The 17,791-nt window shown below is 45.2% G+C and overlaps 1 protein-coding gene across 1 annotated transcript in view; it reads left to right on the plus strand.

The window, feature by feature from the left end:
- The first annotated feature begins 3,415 nt into the window (after positions 1–3,415).
- The window catches only part of aatka (apoptosis-associated tyrosine kinase a), a 35,907-nt gene continuing 21,531 nt past the window's right edge, over positions 3,416–17,791 (plus strand). Inside the window, exon 1 of the mRNA XM_071922874.2 lies at positions 3,416–3,497. Within this exon, the coding sequence (XP_071778975.2) occupies positions 3,416–3,497 (82 nt within the window). The remainder of the gene's footprint in view (positions 3,498–17,791) is intronic.

The following is a 17,791-nucleotide window of genomic DNA, read 5'->3' on the forward strand; positions in this document are numbered from 1 at the left end:
TTAGGCCTCTAGTGTTGGAAATCCGCTTTGGCTAGGCAGACATGGACAGTGCATTGGATGTTGTAATTGTATGCGGTTAATGCTGTTTATACATGTTCTTTTTCAAATAAACTAATGTAAATAATAGCAATAAAAAATCTGCAGGTCTGTTTCCAGCGAGGGGCAGCCCCTCCTAAAACCTGAAACTGAAATAAAAATTTACATGGAGCTATAAATAAGGAGAGGAGGCCAGCAGGTGCATCCTGGGAAGGCAGAGAGGGAGGAGTAGAGAGGTGATGCTTCACTGACTGGGGATGCAAAGTCATCTGTAGTTGCTACTCATGATCTACGTATAATGTTGTTTTTTTTTAGATCACAACTGTTGCTAGGCTATTCCAACCAGTAATGGTGCCATTTGTACATGTGTAGGTTTTCACAGTTATCCAATGATGCTCTCTGGTGTGCATTTATTGCAAGTGCAGTCTGAATAACAGTAACCAATATCATTCTCATAATTTACCATGCCTGTTAAAAATAGTGTATGTTACTTGTAATGAGGTTGTGCGAATATATTCAAACAATTATGTGTGGTATCTGATTCAGCTGACAAGAGAAATAAGAGAAAAGTATGTATTACATATATTAATCCAGAGACAGAGACAGGAAATTAGCAAATGATAAAACAAACAGTTTGAATACTCCGTCCTGGTCCTGGCCACGAATTACTTCACTCTCAAAACAATAATCAGAATACTTTGTTGCTGTCCCACTCCCTTTAGTTACAATAATTCACTGGTGGGAAGATACAAATGTAAGGCAATATTAACATAGTAATACAAGATGATGTTACACATGTGCAAAGTATTAAAAGAAAAACATCAATTTTCATCGAGTGCGTTGTGTTGTTATTACACACTGACATACGTGGTGGCAACTCACTACTGTGTTACACAATGTCTATATCTGCTTTACTTCTGGCAACCAGCAGAGGGCCTTGCTCTATAGCAAACAGCAACGTGTGTGTGTGTGTGTGTGTGTGTGTGAGGGAGAAGGGGAGGGGGGGGGTTGTAAACTATGAGCATCCCTCACATAACAATTACACCACTATCACCAACTGCTCAGATGCTCTGGATAAGATCATCAGCTAATTGTCTCAAATGCCTTGCAGTGCACCTCTCAATGCAACCTGGGGAGGCACCTTTACGTACGTGTGTGTGTGTGTGCGCGCGCACGCGCGTGTGTGTGTGTGTGTGTGTGTGTGTGTGTGTGTGCTCTTATACTCGTTTCCTAAGAGGACTAAATGTCCTCATCAGGAAAAAGGGATGAGGACATTTTGCTGGTCCTCTCTTCTAAAGGGGTTACAGTTTGAGTTTAGGGTTAAGGTCAGAATTAGGATTAGGTTTAGGTGAGGGAGTTATGGTTCAGTATGTAGTGATGAGGATCAAAGTTAATGAATAAGGGGAAGGGGATGAAACTAGTCAGTGGAATGTGACCACAAGTAACTTGTGTGAGTGTGTGTGTGTGTGTGTGTGTGTGTGTGTGTGTGTGTGTGTGTGCGTGTGTGTGTGTGTGAGAGAGAGAGAGAGAGAGAGAGAGAGAGAGAGAGAGAGAGAGAGAGGAGGACTTTGAGGTGTAGATGCAAAGGAAATGAAGGGAAATAGACAGAGACAGGGAGAGTGGATATTTGAATTAAAACTAGTGTTAATTTTGCCAGCCCTTTATTTCTTCTTTTTTAGATTATTTCTATTATGCATGAGGGTGCAGATGTAGCCCAACAGACATTGGCTCACTTTTCAACACTATCCACTTGGAGAAGATTCAAGAAAACAACAAATGTTTAGCAGAGGTCTACTAAACAGGCATCCCAGCAGAACAGACAGTGAGAGGATGCAACTCCCAGGTCCCACTGATTATAGCATCGCAGCATTAAGAGGAGCAGGGGATGCCAGTCGAGCCACAGTAGGAGCATAACTTGTTTATCCTTCCAGTAGGCAGCTATGAACACTTTCTGCATCCCACTTTTAGAACAATTGGAGTGCAAATAAATCACTTTGGACTGTAGATTTGTGCGAGCTGGTTTATAGCATAAGCAGTTGGCAGTTGGCATCAGTGTTATGACATTGTGTAGGTCACTTGTACCTATGTCAAGTGCAGGGGGGCGCCAGGTTAGCAAATGACTTAATGCAAAATGCATAAATGTACACCAGCAAAGGGAAATACCACTGTTGTATTGTGCTCAGTTTACTTTTTCCCTCCACCTTCTCAGTTCATAGTGTACTAAGTCACTGGTTAACAAAGTGGGGCCAGGCACCCCAACAGGTCAAGGGCTACAAGTAAAATAAGGAATAATTAGATTCTATCATTATTTAATTTACTAAAATGTATGCAAAATGACACTCAATCACTCCACCTCTATTACCTATCTACCTCCAGTAGAACAACTCGTCTTTATACTCAATCAGATCCAACAAGAAAAATCTCCTCAGATGGGGGATCCCTTGGACAAAATCTTAACCAAACAGGATATATCTTTGGGGGTTCTTGACTTGAAAAGGGAACGGGGACCCCTGTATTAAGTGACAGGTAGGCGGTAGCCTATAACAGTCTGTCATCCCCGCCCACACTGATCGAGGGACCAGAGACTGAGGCATCGAGACTCCAGCAAGATTCCTCTGATAGAAATAGCTGCGTCAAGTTAGCCAGAGATATCCAGAGTATTCCGAAAATAACGCGATTTTGCCTTCAAAGTAAAACAATTACTCTACGCCTACCTCTTATTACATTGCAATGCATCTTCGTCAATAAGGGTTTTATTTTGAAAGTCCGGGCGGAAGTGCTATTTTTATTCCGTCTGGTTTGACACTGGTGCAAGATGTCGCTCAGTCTTTCGGCACCGAGGCTGAAACGCAAATGCGCATCGCAGACCGACGCATCTCTTTTAAACGAAAAAGCTGCTCTCATAATGTCGGCATGTTACATTTAGCATGGGACGAGGACAAAGCAGACGTTTATTTTGAAAGGAATGCAACTGGAAGATTGCCAAATGGTTGGTGCAGTCGAGATAAAAAAATGAAAAAAACGGTATAAATAACGGATAAGCGCTTTACCGAGCGACCAAGTCCAGGTACACTATCTGTTCAAAGCTGTCCAGTGTACCAGCCGGTCAATTGAAAGAAGGCGTGAGACAGGATATCGTTGCCAAACAAGTAAACTAATAGGGGTGTGAAAATACCAAAGAAAAATGGAAATGACTGTCAACATCTGTCTCTAGATCCGTTTAAGCTGAAGGTGGATTTTTTGGGGCTCACCAAGGTGTGATGGAATAAAATGTTGCGCACTACTAGGTTACCTTAGTCTTACATGCCCCTGAGTCAGGAATTTTTGTTGACCTTTTTGTATTTAGGCTATTGCTGTGTACTGCAACACAACGAAGAGGATGGTCTTTGCCCTACATGTGATTGTCATGTCTTCAGCATTTTTCAATCCCAGTTTTGCCTTCAGTTCCCACTTTGATACAGGTAAGGGTCAAATCAAGCTGATAAATGCATTGGTAGTCAAAGAGGCTGGCATTTGGCCATGTATCCATTTGCTGTGGGCCTACTTGTGTTCATGTTTCCTGATGATCAGGCTGAGTGATTTCCTCTGAATCTGGCGTTTGCAGTTGGTGACAGCGAGGCCATATGCTATCACTTTGCACCATATCATTAGATGATTTTCTAAGTCACCACCACCAGCATCATCATTGTCATAATCATAATCATCATCCTCAGCCTCATCATCACCATCATCATCATCATCGTCGTCATCACCACCGCAACCAGCAAATGAAAGCTCAAATGATAAGCTGCTGTTTTTCTACGGACCATTTAACCAATCAGTCCCTTCTAGTATGGGGACAAGAGGGTTAAGAGTTGTGCCTGCACTGGGTCCGCATTAGTCCAGCACGTACATCCCTGCAGCTGTGAGTGTGTGCATGTGTGGGTGCATGTGTGTGTGTGTGTGTGTGTGTGTGTGCATGCGTATGCGCATGGGATCAGGATGTGCATTAACAATTACAGAGCAATATGCTAACAGAAGTACATGGTTCTCCTGATTTGTGGTTATGGTTCATGTTGCCTGTCTGCAGTATATTTCGGGGTGATGGGACCCCGGGCAGAGCCGCCACGGTGGGCAGGAGAACCCAGGTGCTGCTGCAGTGCTACAGGGCCACAGTGGGGGAAGTCATTGCTGTGCGGACAGCCTCTGTGATGGCTTGAATTAGAGCAGAATAAATAACTGGGTGCAAGAGTGTAAATAGGACTGAGAGTGTCCCTGCACTGGGCACTGTGTGCTGAGCATACAAAGGACGGTCAGCCCGGTGCCTCTCAAGTTTCAAGCTCTATCTGTCCTCCCCAAACCCCACACTCTCTGTGATCTTGGATCCATCTCCCTCTGTCTTTCCACAGTAAGAATGTGTCACTAAAGGGGACCACTGCTTAATTTTAAATAAGTTATTCAGATAAGCTATTCCTATACCTTAGGACAGTTTTTGTTCATAGAATTGTCCACTGACAGCTGTCTCCAGTTGCCAGAAATAAGACAAAAGTGTTTGACCCACCCCCAAATGTACACTTCATAGCAAGACAACTGAAAAACTGAACGTAATGCAGGATTATTTTCTGATAAGCGTACATTTTCATATGATATAAACTGATATTACTACCATAAATCTTTTTTGGATTTAAAGTTTCAGAGAAAATCAATCTCCAGTTGATTGTTAATGCAAGAGCGCCATTCAGTATATGGATATGACATTACAGATAAGCAATGTCTTGCTCCTTTGGTTTTCAGCTTTGGCAGAGAGTTGTTCATCTTCACAAATAATGCTTGGACTGTTCTAGACCCTAGTCTGCTCTGCTTTAAGATAATACTTGCCCATTTATCTACTGCACAATGGAACAAAGATGGACTTAGTGTTTAGATGTTTAAAAAACCATGATAAGAGCAGTTCTCAGTTCAGACTGTCCAGTGGCTGCTGAGGAGGCTACCCCCGGCTTTGTGCAGGGCAATATTATGTAAACCTACCACAGGGGGTTTAATCTTTTAATTTGAAGTAAGAAAAGTGGTACCCAGCTGAATTATGGGTGGAAGGCCTGCTTCATTGTGGCTCTTCTGGGCCTCCCCTAATTTAATTGTGTGTTGGTATTTTCCTCCTGGAGGAGATCGCAGGTTTTGAAAACACTCTCAGGAATGTGCACCCAAACACTTGTTTTTTTCCTCAGCTGATGGTTGGAGAATGAATAGCCTCAGTGACAGGTCAAGGATGGAATCAACACATGCACAGACAAACATTCGGATTGGTTAGTTCTAGGTGGGGGTTGGGACATGAGTAAGTGCCTACATAGCTTGTCTTACTGCACGTGCAATTTTGGGGACGGAGTCTTGATGAAGGGTGGCATCTCACTCCCCTGTCATAATGATATACATTGCTCATAAGAGTAGCACCTCACTAGCAATCCGTTACCCTGAGCCAGTTAGTAATGGGATTGAGAATCAATGTTGCCTAGGCAATGGAAGGGGGTGTGTGAGGAGGAGCCAATCAGTCTCATGGCCAGTGCCGCCCACTCCCAGAGACAGAGGAACAAGGACAGAGCAGCGCTAGAGCGCTCAAAGGGGAAGGACGCACTCAGGGAGGAACAGAATGAATTCAATTAACTATAGTTGCTTAACATGCTGGTGTTGTGGCTAAGCAGTGTGTAGATTGGAAAAACAAAAAAAAATCTTTCTGCTGTGTTGAAATAAAACTGACAGGTGCATGACTTTGTGATGAGTCTACATCACTATGCCCTGTGGATAGTGGTCAGACAGCTAGAGACTGAAATTGGAATTTCTACCCTGTGAGTTACTGGGAAGCGGATGAGATGATGAAGGCTTACATCCAGTGCTGGCTGTTAGCCAACACCTTGGGCTGTCGGTTCATTGTATTGCACCACTTTGGGCTCAACTGATTGTGTGACCGTTTCAATTCCGCTGTACATGCAGCACCTTTTATAAAGTGTACTAACTGCAGTGTGCTTTGTATACACACACACACACACACACACACACACAGACACGCACACACCTGAAGATTTGATCTCAAATCCAGACGGAGTGTTTGAACTCTTGCACCCCTCCAGCCGTCCTCCACAGCTGCGTTTCCTCCCACTGCCCCAGGCTATGTAAGAACATAGTGTGCTCTACCTAACTCTGCATGCACACACACACACACACACACACACATACTCAATCAGAGGAAAACAACTACGGGACCAGGTCAGGCCTCACAGTGAATGGCATTATATAAGTCGTCAAACAGGGACGGAGGGACTGTTGCAGCGTTGTAAATGTCCTGACTGCTTCGGCCTTCACATGCCAGAGCTGGGTCTTCATTTGTGTGCAGCCGGGGGAAAGTAACCCACTGTGCGAGTGGGACTTCAGCACCACGGACAAGGCTGTGAGCACCTGGCTTACTGCTTCAGCACCACGGAGAGCTCTCCCATCAGGAGAGAGAGCAGATGGGGGGAGGGTGTGTGTGTGTGTGTGTGGTGGGTCAGCCACACAAGTATAGGATGGAGTGCGAGGTAAAAATGTGGTTCCCCGCTGCTTAGACAATGATGTGTGTGTGTGTGTATGGGTGGCTGGGCGAGGGGCGAGGCTATTTGGAAACCTGCTTTCATTATACATACAGGATTAAGATGCATCGGCGTATTGTCAAGGCAAACAGAGGACTGGCTGACCTCGAAGCCAGCACTGATATCACCAACAGGCTGTCGATGCAGCACTGTGGGACCGTCCTTCAGTCTCCGCTGGTGCCTGGTGAAAAAAGTGGCAGTGCGCCTGTTAGGGGTGCTATCTTGATGTAGACACAAATTAAAACACTCACGCACACACACGCACACACACTGCAACATACTGCGCAGTGCGCGTAGGAAAGCATGTGCGCACGGGTCCTCATGTACACATGGACACACCCACACCGCATGCAAAGTGGTGACCAGTGTGATGTCGGTGAGGAAAGATGTTAAACAGGAAAAGGTATCATCATTTGCTTTCAGGACTCCTCCCACTGACTGTCAGTATGAGCCAGCCACCACTGACTATTTCATTATTCATCTCTCCATGCATAACACCAAGCACTTTTGTTACATAAGTCCGCCTCTGGGGAAGCTGGAATAGGAAAGAAGTCGATTTAACCAGTGATGGGGAACCGTCTACGTTTCTTCTATGCACTCTCTTTGTGACGATGTGGGGGATGGGATTTTTCTGTGGTTTCACACTCTTTGATGCTGTGATTGGTGTGTGTGTGTGTGTATGTATCTGCATGCATTTGCATGTTTGTATGTTTAAGAGTTGAACTCCTGCAGTATTTAATCCATCTCCAAGCTCTGTATCTTTGTATCTCTGTATCTTTATTGTGATTGTGGTTGGATTTTTAATGCCAGAGAGCCGGGAGCTGCCTACCAACTCCTCACATGCTCCAGGGACAGAAGGGAAATGGAGAAGACTAGTTTGCTGGTTAGGAAGCAGGGTCGAGGCAGAGTGGCTTCACTTTAGGAAGTGGATTTGTTTGTGATGCAAGGGGAAATGGCAGGGAAGAGAAGGATGTGCGAGTGTGTTCTTGTGTTCAAAAGGACAGCTTTTAATTGGTGAGCGAGGAGAAGAAGACACTTGGGGTTGAAAGTGTGTGCATGTGTGAATACGCTGTGAATGTGAGTGAGAGCCAGAGAGAAAATCAGAAGGAGAGTGAGTCTGTACTGAGCAATAGCATCAGGAACCTTTCCAGCACAAGGAAAATATGGGAGTAATCTAGAGTGTGTGGGGGCCAGAATAACTCACACCAACATGTTGTGTTTAGGTGTGTTTGTATTTCAGTGTGCCGTAAGGGATGTGTTTGTGTGAGGGAATGTTTGTATTTCTTCACACACACACACACACACACACACACACACACACACACACACACACTAGTATTGCACTCTTATCTGCCACACACATGTTGTTGAAGGGGAAGGAACAGTTACATAAACATGCACCCCCCCCCTTCCCCACTCCACACACACACACACACACACACTGTCTTCCTCTGCAGCGTGAGACTCGGTGGTACGTCAAGCAAAACAAACCTTGGCTGAAATAACATGTCAACTGCATATTTTTATGTCTGCATATGGTTTGCACATGCGTCTAATTTGTGTGTCAGCCATTGGCCTAAATAGACGAAGGCCCAAACATTCCTTCCCGGAGTGTGTGTGTGTGTGTGTGTGTGCGGACCTGTGTCCTGTCAGGTCTGTGTGCCAACAGCCTTGACATAGACAGACAGAGTGTAACTGTACAAGCCTGTCTTTAACTCTCACTGTGCCAGAGAGAAAGAGAGAGATAAAAATGTATCCCTCTCCTTTTCAAAAAGATAGTCTTACGTTGATCCATTTAAAAAAGGTTGCGTTTATGGTATTTATTGGTATTCCTCCTCTCATTTCTTTTTATAATAGTGTAGTGAAGTAAGTAGTAGCTCACTATACCATAGTAGGTATGTGTAAGCCTCTCTGACCTCATATGAGAAAGAGGCAAGTGGAAAAGGGAAGGGATGGATATGATCAGTCAACAACTTCAGATGTTTCCCGATGACTTGCTTGTCTCCTCTTGCTCTGATTTGAATTCCGTCAGATTTCATAACTTTTCTTAGGATCTTTTCTCCTTCGTTAATATTTTTCCAAATTTAGAGTTAATGCCGACATGTTAAAATGATTAGAGATTACACAGGAAACGCTCCAGCCATAAAAAGGAGGCTGATCTCTGTGGCTCTGAAGACTTAATATTTATTTCTGTATTTTTAAAGTAGAAAAATCATGCAGGGCTAATGGAAAAAAAAACAAAAAACTTTAGGGTTGGCATTTAATATCTGTCACTTAGGCCTAGCAGACCATTTACTTTTACAGAGCAAAGGAATGGTGGGCTTAAACATTTTAACATTTTCACCAGGTACACACTTCTGCGTATATTTATTTCTCTAATTGGGGCTCGCAGCCTTGCCCTGGAGACTAGTGCTATGTGGTCTATTCATCACTGCTTAGTCACCAAATTACATCTTTATACCGTACTTTCAGAAGGCGATTGCCAATAGCATCACATTAGTTGGACATTTAAAGTTGAGTTTGAACCAGTTATTGCGAAGTCGGGAGGGAATCATATCTTGTTACGAGGGGATTATGTGATCAGTCAAGGCATGCATGGTGTCTTCACTGTGCAAAACCAGTACAGCTTATTCTCCAGAGCTTGTTACAGCCTAAATGCAACATAGCATAGAATGTGTTGACAGACTTGCTGCTACCTATTGAGTACTTACTGCAATTGAAAACCTAAATTGACAGCCACATATTGCAAATTGATTCCATTAGCCCACTTTGGACTTCTTTTGAAGACTGCACATTCTTGCCAATTCCAAGTTTATTCAATGTCCTTTCCTTATGTATGGCTGGCTAATGTGTACCTGCGCCTGTGGTATGAACTAGGTCTCTGGGAAAGAAGAAATTCCAGCCACATGTGCAGTACTGAGAACAGAGATTTATTAGTAAAACAAATGCATTTCAGCATGTGGCCTTCATCAGAGTTTCTTCTTTCCTGGTGTTACCTGTCCATCCCATTTTTTCATTTATTTTGTATTGAAATCACATAGAGCATTGAAATGTCCCCAGACATTTCAATGTCTGGGGACATGATATAGACCTATAAATAAGTTCTATATCATTATGGTCAAGATGATTGCTAACTCTATCTCACACCAGTGGTATTGTTAGTGCTGGTGTTTCTCAAAATTAAGACTGCATTTCCCGCAAACTCTGTTGCTTCCTGTTGCAAAGAGGATCTTTGTCTCAGTCAAAGGTTTGATCTTGCGCTTGACTGAGGAGGATAAACATGTTTATTTCCCTAGGCGTTTCACTCGTTCAACCATCTGCCAATGTGAGAAACTCTGAAAGCTTCAGCTCCATTTGTGCTGGAAGAGCAGTAGCTCTGTTCCTGTTTGTGTCCAATCCGGCAGATTTCCCTCAAAATCCGACCTGGTGGCACATAATGTAAAATGCAGTGTAGAGGCCAGTTAGGGGCTGCTAATCTACACTGATGTCTCAGAATGAATGTGGTAATGATTTATCGATGATAAATGCTACACGTAGCACCTTTACATGTAATGGCTTGGTCATGTAGTTCGTTGATCTGTAAAACTAATAAAGAAAGACCCATCCTTGTAGTTGAGATTTAGACCCTTTTTTCAAGCCTCCTGCCCTTCCCTGGGACATCAGGGACGGAGATGACAGGCCTGTAATGCTGATCCATGGTGGTCCCTCTGGGCTCGCACTCCCAGTTAATGACAGTTATCATGGCTCTCTCCAGGCTCGGTCATCCCTCTGTGCCATCTGCAGTCATCCACAGAGTGCCTGGCTGAACAAAGAGAGAGCGGATGCAATCGGTGGAGGATACGATACCCTGCTATTAATTGTGTCTTGCTGTTCCCTCTGCCGTCACCCCTTCCCAAGACTGACACAAGAGCTCACTTTGTGCGTGCATTTGTGTGTGTGCGTGTGTGTGTGTGTGTGCCTGTTTCAAAAGTGCCCCTCCCTCTCGACTTCTCTATGTTCAGCTCTTCCTCATCACTTTCAGTCTCTCGCTCTCCACTCCACCTCTTCCTCTCTAGCTTTCAGCCCCCACACTCCACTCCCATTTCTTCAACTTCCCAACTTCCTCTTTAGCTCGGCCTCCTTTCTCCCCAGAGTATTCTTCCCTATCTCTCTGTCCGTCCCTCTCTCTCTCTCTCTCTCTCTCTCTCTGTCCTAACTCATGATCTGTGTCCTCCTCGCCCAGCCTGTAGCAGAGGGCTGCTGTCAGAAGGCTTTCCTCTCTAGGGAGGCCAGTCGGAGCACAGCGGACTTCTCCTTGAACGCAGCACACTCCCTATCCCACTGGCTGTCCAATGAGAAGAAGAGAACTGGCCTAGCTGCTCTATTCTATACATCCCCAGGCACTGATACATATAGAATGAGTCTTTTAGAGTCATTTAAAATGCACGCTCAAATCACATCTTCACATCAAAGATGATATAACCACTTGTGCCAACAATTGATCCGTAATGGTTGCCCTTATGCATTTAATTTGCACATGCACACAAGCAGAGGAGAGTCAATATTTAGCTTGGCATAAGACAAAGATAGACAGGCAGGCATCTCTCTGTGGGACTCGGCTTGAGCTACTGTTGAGCCATTGTTCTGTATGTTGTCCTGTTGAATGCCACATCTCTCATCCCGCAGGTTCCTACTAAATGTCATTGGAACCCTGCTAGCTTTCTGCATATGTACTTGTATGTGTGTGGGTGTGTGTGTGTGTGTGTGTGTGTGTGTGTGTGTGTGTGTGTGTGTGTGTGTGTTTGTTCATGTATGTGAACACTATGCTTCAGACCCACTCCTCTGCTGCTGACTGACCTGTAAATCTACACCTAAAGGTCACCCTTCTCCCCATGTCCCTATCTACTCTGACCACATCCATTTCATCCTTCCTACTGTGTGTGTGTGTGTGTGTGTGTTTGCGTGCGTGCGTGCGTGTGTGTATGCATTGTTGCTGGAGGCCTCTAGGTGCAGCCCAAGCAGGGCAGATGGAGGAGCTTGTTTGCCCCTGCAGCACTGTCCTGAATGTACGCGCCTGCTCAGAGAGATCTGGGTCTCTTTCTGCTTGTCTGCGCTCTCTCTTTCTCTTTCTCTTTCTCTTGTCTCTTTCTCTGTCTGTCACACACACATTCACGCAAATGTTCATACAGAGTGTTACCCATTAGGAGCCTCCAGAGGAGGAGAAAGGGCAGCAGAGTGCCTCGGTAGCCAAATAGTATCAGGCTAGCTGCCCGTTGCACACAGTGAAATTAACCTCCACACAACAAAACTTCCCTTTTTAAAGATGACCAACAGAGTTTTTCATGTAAACAACATAGATTTTTTTACATTCATAATTTCACGCAAACAGACAGTATGTTGTTAGGTCCATAGACTGTAAAATAAGATGAACGTAGTGAGTGTGAGTGAGGTTTCTGAAGGGCCGTTTTGAAGCCAAAAGATTGGGTTTACGATTGCCGCCATGTTGCCCTTTCTTGGAGCCGGAGCAGCCAGAGCGAAGCTGAGGGTCGTCTGCAGAGTCGCAGCTCCGCCTGCTATTGGCCCGTAATCAGTGACCTGTCGATCACAAGACAGGCGACCTGTCAATCACTAGGAAAACAACTCTGTTTTATAACCGTTATATCCCGTTAATGACTCAATTATTTTGAAAATCGCCAAATGGACACACATTAGAAGAAGTGAATTAGCTACTGAGACCATAACCTCTTGTCGAAAAAATTATTGACTTTTTTTTGAGCGAGAAGTTGAGCTGTGGTCCCATTGACTTGCATGGAGTCGGGCCGGGTGAGAGTAAGAGTCTTTTTGGAGGCAGCATCTAACGGATGATGTAACGGGTGGTTTTGGTCGCTTGGTTATGTGACAGTGGCTATGTTGAATGAATTTATTACCTTCAGAGATGTTCAGAAAGTCTTTATCTTTCATTGTTACAAGGCCACAATGTTACATCCGTATTTCAGTGCAGGAGAGGAAGCTCCCGGCCCTTCATTTGATTGACGGCCTACGTTCCAGTCAAGTAATCCGTATCGGTACAGAATGCTTCCTCTAACTAACATTTTTCTCCACCTTTTATCCATGAGTTGTCTCCGCTCAACAATATGGTTATCAGGTTTTTGTTTCTTTACTCCCAAACTCAGTTGTGTTTCTTTTCTTCAGCTGATGTGGTTGAGTGAGCAGAGAGGAAAAACAACATGGAATGGTGGCGGGCCCAACGTCCTTCCACTGCACACAATATTGTGTATTACATTTCCTCCGTACTCGCTGAAAACTGGTCATCTTTAAGTTGCACACAACATGTTCCTAAGCCCCTCAAAAATATTTCGATCTGTTCCAATATTTATTTTTAAACAAGGTGTCAGACTGGATTTATGAACGCACACCAACAAAATGTAATGGAGAATACACTGTGATGAGCGCTGCAATGTTAGATGGGTTGGGAGGACGGAGCAACCTCATCATGCAGGCTGACATACCTGTATCTAAGAATTTGTGTACCTCGTTTGTTTTTCCCACTGCCATCTCTCTCTATCTCTCTCTCTCTCTCTCTCTGTCTCTTTCTGTCTCTTTCTCTTTCTCTCTCACTCTTTCTCAAGACGATTTGATTGCAGCGGTGTTTACTTTGGCACGCTGCCCACCCTGCAGCACTGTGAGCACCCGGTCTCTTGGTCAAAAAGAAGAAGCTGTGTGTGTGTGTGTGTGTGTGTGTGTGTGTACATCCGTGTGTATATGTGCGTATGTGCGTGCGAGTCAACCGTACCAGCAAGAGGAGAGACAGAAAGACAAGGGGGGGGCATCTCAGAAGGAGAGAGCCAGTTATTTTCTTTTCTGCCTGTCTGAATCAAAGCGTACAGCATTATCAGCGGTGTGTTAGAGCTCCTCCTCATGGACCTTGTCGAGTGGTTGCCTCCATCAGGGGCTGAAACAACGGCCCGCTGCTCTCAGTTGCCACGGAAACTCCAAACTCCGACTCCTATTCAGCCCAATGCAACACACTGACTGGGCTTATGTGTGGGTGCATGCAGGCTTGTGCGTGTGTATGTGTGTGTATGTGAACACATGGCTGGGCCCTGGCCTTGGTAACAGTGTAGGAGGCATTGTAATATGCCTAACTTTACGCAAGTTGCAAACTTGTCCGTGCAGATACGCTGATTTCTTCGAAGGAGCTCTGCAGTCGTGACCTGGACAGTGACCTCCTCAAACTCCTCGCTCTCTCCCCCTCTTTTTCTCTCTTGCCCTCCCTCCGCCTCCAGTGTCTGAAGAATATGTGCACTGAATGCATGAAGTGTAGGTAGTTACACATAGTAGCTAGCCCGGCGGCTGTAGACTTGACTTTGTTTCAGTTGTTTTAGCTGTCTGCTACAGCTGCACAGCAACAGAAAGCCCTGGCTCACTGATGCATGCTTTATTTATGAGCTACTATGAAAAGCTCAGCGCCTGTGTTGAACACACTGCATCCTTATCACGTACATGCACGCCTGCATGCGCACACACACGCGCGCACACACACACACACACACACACACACACACACATAGCCAACACTGAACTGAACATTCCTTTGCTCTCCTGCTTTCTCCTTTATTCACTGGGTTTCTGCCTCTGTTCATGTCTGTTTCTCCCTCAGTCTGTTTATTACTCTCTGTCTGTCTGTCGGTCTGTCTGTCAGTGTGTCTGTACCCCCAGGTCACCAAAGGTTAGTTTAGTTTATTCAGCGATAGTGGCAATCATGATGAAATGCAATGGCTCCCTGTCCATCCATTCTCCCTCCTTTATCTCCCTCTCCCCCCTCTTCCCTCTCTCTTCCTCCCTCCTTTCATCCCGCTCGGTCCTCCTCATTGTCAGCCTGAGTTGTGGAGGTGGCAGGGTGACTCTATCGCTCTCCTCTCCCGTCCATCAGGACATCATTCACCGTCCTGCAGTCCTGCAGACAGCTTTTTAATAAAGGCGGGATGAGCCCGGCTTTAAGTGCTTTATTTTCATTTTGCAGCGCAGCTGGTGAAGTAATGTGTGCTCCTCAAATATTTATGGAGGACCCTGGGTCGTTGCTCCGTCACAGTTCCCCAGAGAGAGAGGGAGATGGATTCTAAAACGGTCGCACTTATGGAAATAGGGGGCCACTGGTTTCCTCTGGACGAGCATATTAGACTTCCTGTTGGCAAACAAAGACTTTATTGAGGGGCGATTTGTCTGTTGTTGTTGTTAAAACTGCAATATACAACCTTTTTCACATTAAAATAACAGTAAACACATAGTATATATTATACATTATCAGCCTGTGTCTATCTATGACCCTGCGTGTACATACCTAAATCCCCCTGAAATTGCCTGTAATTGGCTTTTCAATGATGTTGGGGACGTTTTGGGGTGTCTGCCATTCGCTGTGGGTGTGTGTGGTATGAGCGGTGAGCTGGGTTGAGATGAGGCTAGCAGCCACAGTGCAGGGAAGTCAGAAACAACAACAATGGCGTAAAGCGGTAAGAACAGCCAAGCTAAAATGTTTTATTACAGATTGTCTGCATTCACCGTCTGCTTCCTTAGTGCCTGTGGCTTTATGGAAGCCTCATCTAGCCTCAGGCTGGATGCCATTTCAAGGTAGACAGCTCATCAAGATGAGCGACAAGCGTCGGCGTGAGAAGCTGACCAGCTGAGGGAGAGGAGGGCGGGACTAACAATACGCTTCCTGCCTCAAGGTGAAAAGTTGCATATTGCAGCTTTAAAGTGAATAGATGGTCGTGGATTTTGAAAGGAGATGGTTGTCGCTGATGAAAATAAAAGGATGATATGGGATATTTTTTGTTGTTGTTTGTTCCTGAAAGATTAGATACAGCCTAATGGAATATATTCTTTTGTAAGTCATGCTTTGGCACAGCAGGAGAGATAATATTTAGTGATGGCAGACAGACACTAGAACCATTGCTCAGCCCCAGGCCTCACACATCATGACGGCTCAGTTTAAAGCCTCCTCCAGCCATTACAACATGGGTGTGTATATGTGTGTGTGTTTGTGTGTGTGTCGTGTTCCTGCGTCCTTCAGTGAGCCCTGAGTCACCATGCCCTCTGATTCAGCCTGTATCATCCCTGTCCTCAGCACCATCTGCACAGTGTGTCTTCTCTACTCCCTCCTCCATCCATCCATCCGTCCAATCATCCACTCATCCATCCATCCATTCATGCATCCATCCATCTATCTATCCATCTGTCAGTTCGGTTCAGTTCATTCTTTATTATAATCCCATCCAATTAATATGCAGCACATAAAAAACTAAAGCACACAGGGCAACCGGACAATAACACTTAGAAACATCCATAAAATAACAGAATAGTGTACGATGAAGTGCCAAAGTACCTGTGCAGGTTGTGCTGGCAATTTAGCAACTTATTAATGGCTGATGGCTGGAATGAGTATTTGTATACCTTGGTTATAATTGTTAGCGGCTTGACCTGGGTACCAGAGGGAGGGAAAAGAAGCTGAGAGACAGTCACAGCGGTGGAAAATGCCTCCCACCAGATGGATGAACTGAACCTATTTCCCCTATCAGCCGCTCCACAGTGTCTCCTTCCACTTCCCGCTTAGGCTGTGTATTGTGGTGTGTGGTGGATCCAGAAAGAGCACTTCCTGGTTTAGCTTGGTAATCTCCTTCCATTCCACTCCACAGACACCCTCCACACACACACACACACACACACGCACACACACTTTCACACACTCTCGCTGCAGAATAGAGGGAGATAGACAGGAGAGAGCAGCAGCTGCCAGTGGACCAGGCATCAGCGAAAATGCATCTCTACGTTCCAGAAGCGGGGAAGAGAGAGGGGGATGAGGTTTACCGCACCGTAAAAGCCAATCAACTATGGTGTGTCGGCCAACGAGGCTGTTACCATGGTGATGTGTTAGCGGGTAACTGCTTTCTACCCACACACACCACACACACACTGGAGTTCACTTGACCTGGCTTCAACTAGGAGGCTGGATGCTTTGTATCTGTCCATTTGCGTGTCCGTTTGTTTATGCGTGTGTGTGTGTGTGTGTGTGTGTGTGTGTGTGTGTGTGTGTGTATCTGTGTGTGTGTGCATACTTGTCTATGCAAGTGTGAATATTAGAGGCTTTGTGGCCATGGCCTTGGGGTCAAGCTTGGGTTGAGGCAGTGCCGATGAGGCCAGGGGAGCTGTCAGGTCTGGAACAGTGTGTTCTCTGTGGCCAACAGGGTCAGGACTGCTGGGTCTCTGTCAGCGGGATGGAAACGCACCCACACACAACACACCACAGACCACAAGTCCATTGGGGCACCACGCATATGTGTTTTCTCACTTACGCTTATGAGGAACAAACGTCCTCACAAGGGTAGAAAGATGAAGGAAATCCTCCAAAGTGAGGACATTTTGCTGGTCCTCTCTTCTCATATGCTATTATTACGGTTAGGGCTTGGGTTTAGGGTTAAGGTTAGATTTAGAGTAAGGTTAGGGACAGAGTATCCCACACCCTAAGGTGCAGGAAAAGCACGGGCACATGCCTTATTATTCATATGACCCAAAGTCATGCAGTAATTAATTTGGGATTAGGTTAAGGGTTAAGGTTAGGCTTGTAGTGGTGAGAGTTAAAAAAAAATTGGGGTTAGGGGTTATGAATGAATATATTCAATGATGATGGTCCTCACAAGTATAGTAATGCAAATGTGTGTGTGTGTGTGTGTGTGTGTGTGTCTTCCATCCCCTCCTACAATTTATTTGATTCAATCTCTCTCTCTCTCTCTCTCTCTCTCTCTCTCTCTCTCTCTCTCTCTCTCTCTCTCTCTCTCTCTCGCTCTCTCTGTGTCTCTTCCCTTTCATCCGTGCTGGCAGGATGTTTAAAAACTGTAAATCAGATTATATCTGGGTGTCCGAAACATCTGGCCCTCTGGCCCATCCTCAGCTACTGCAGGCAGAGAGAGACACTGACACATGTGTGCTGCACATATGCACACAGGAAGAGAATGACAGATCTTAAATAACATGCACAAAGGAGAAATAATTACACCCAATTACACACACACACACACACAGTCTTTTTGTCTTTGGTCATGGAGCCACTCAAGGCCGTGGCATGAGCTATGACTCATCCTCCGAGCTCCTTATAGACTCCGACACAAAATGGTTCTTTGATATAG

This window comes from Centroberyx gerrardi, chromosome 7, assembly GCF_048128805.1.
Source record: "Centroberyx gerrardi isolate f3 chromosome 7, fCenGer3.hap1.cur.20231027, whole genome shotgun sequence".
Lineage (NCBI taxonomy): Eukaryota > Metazoa > Chordata > Actinopteri > Beryciformes > Berycidae > Centroberyx > Centroberyx gerrardi.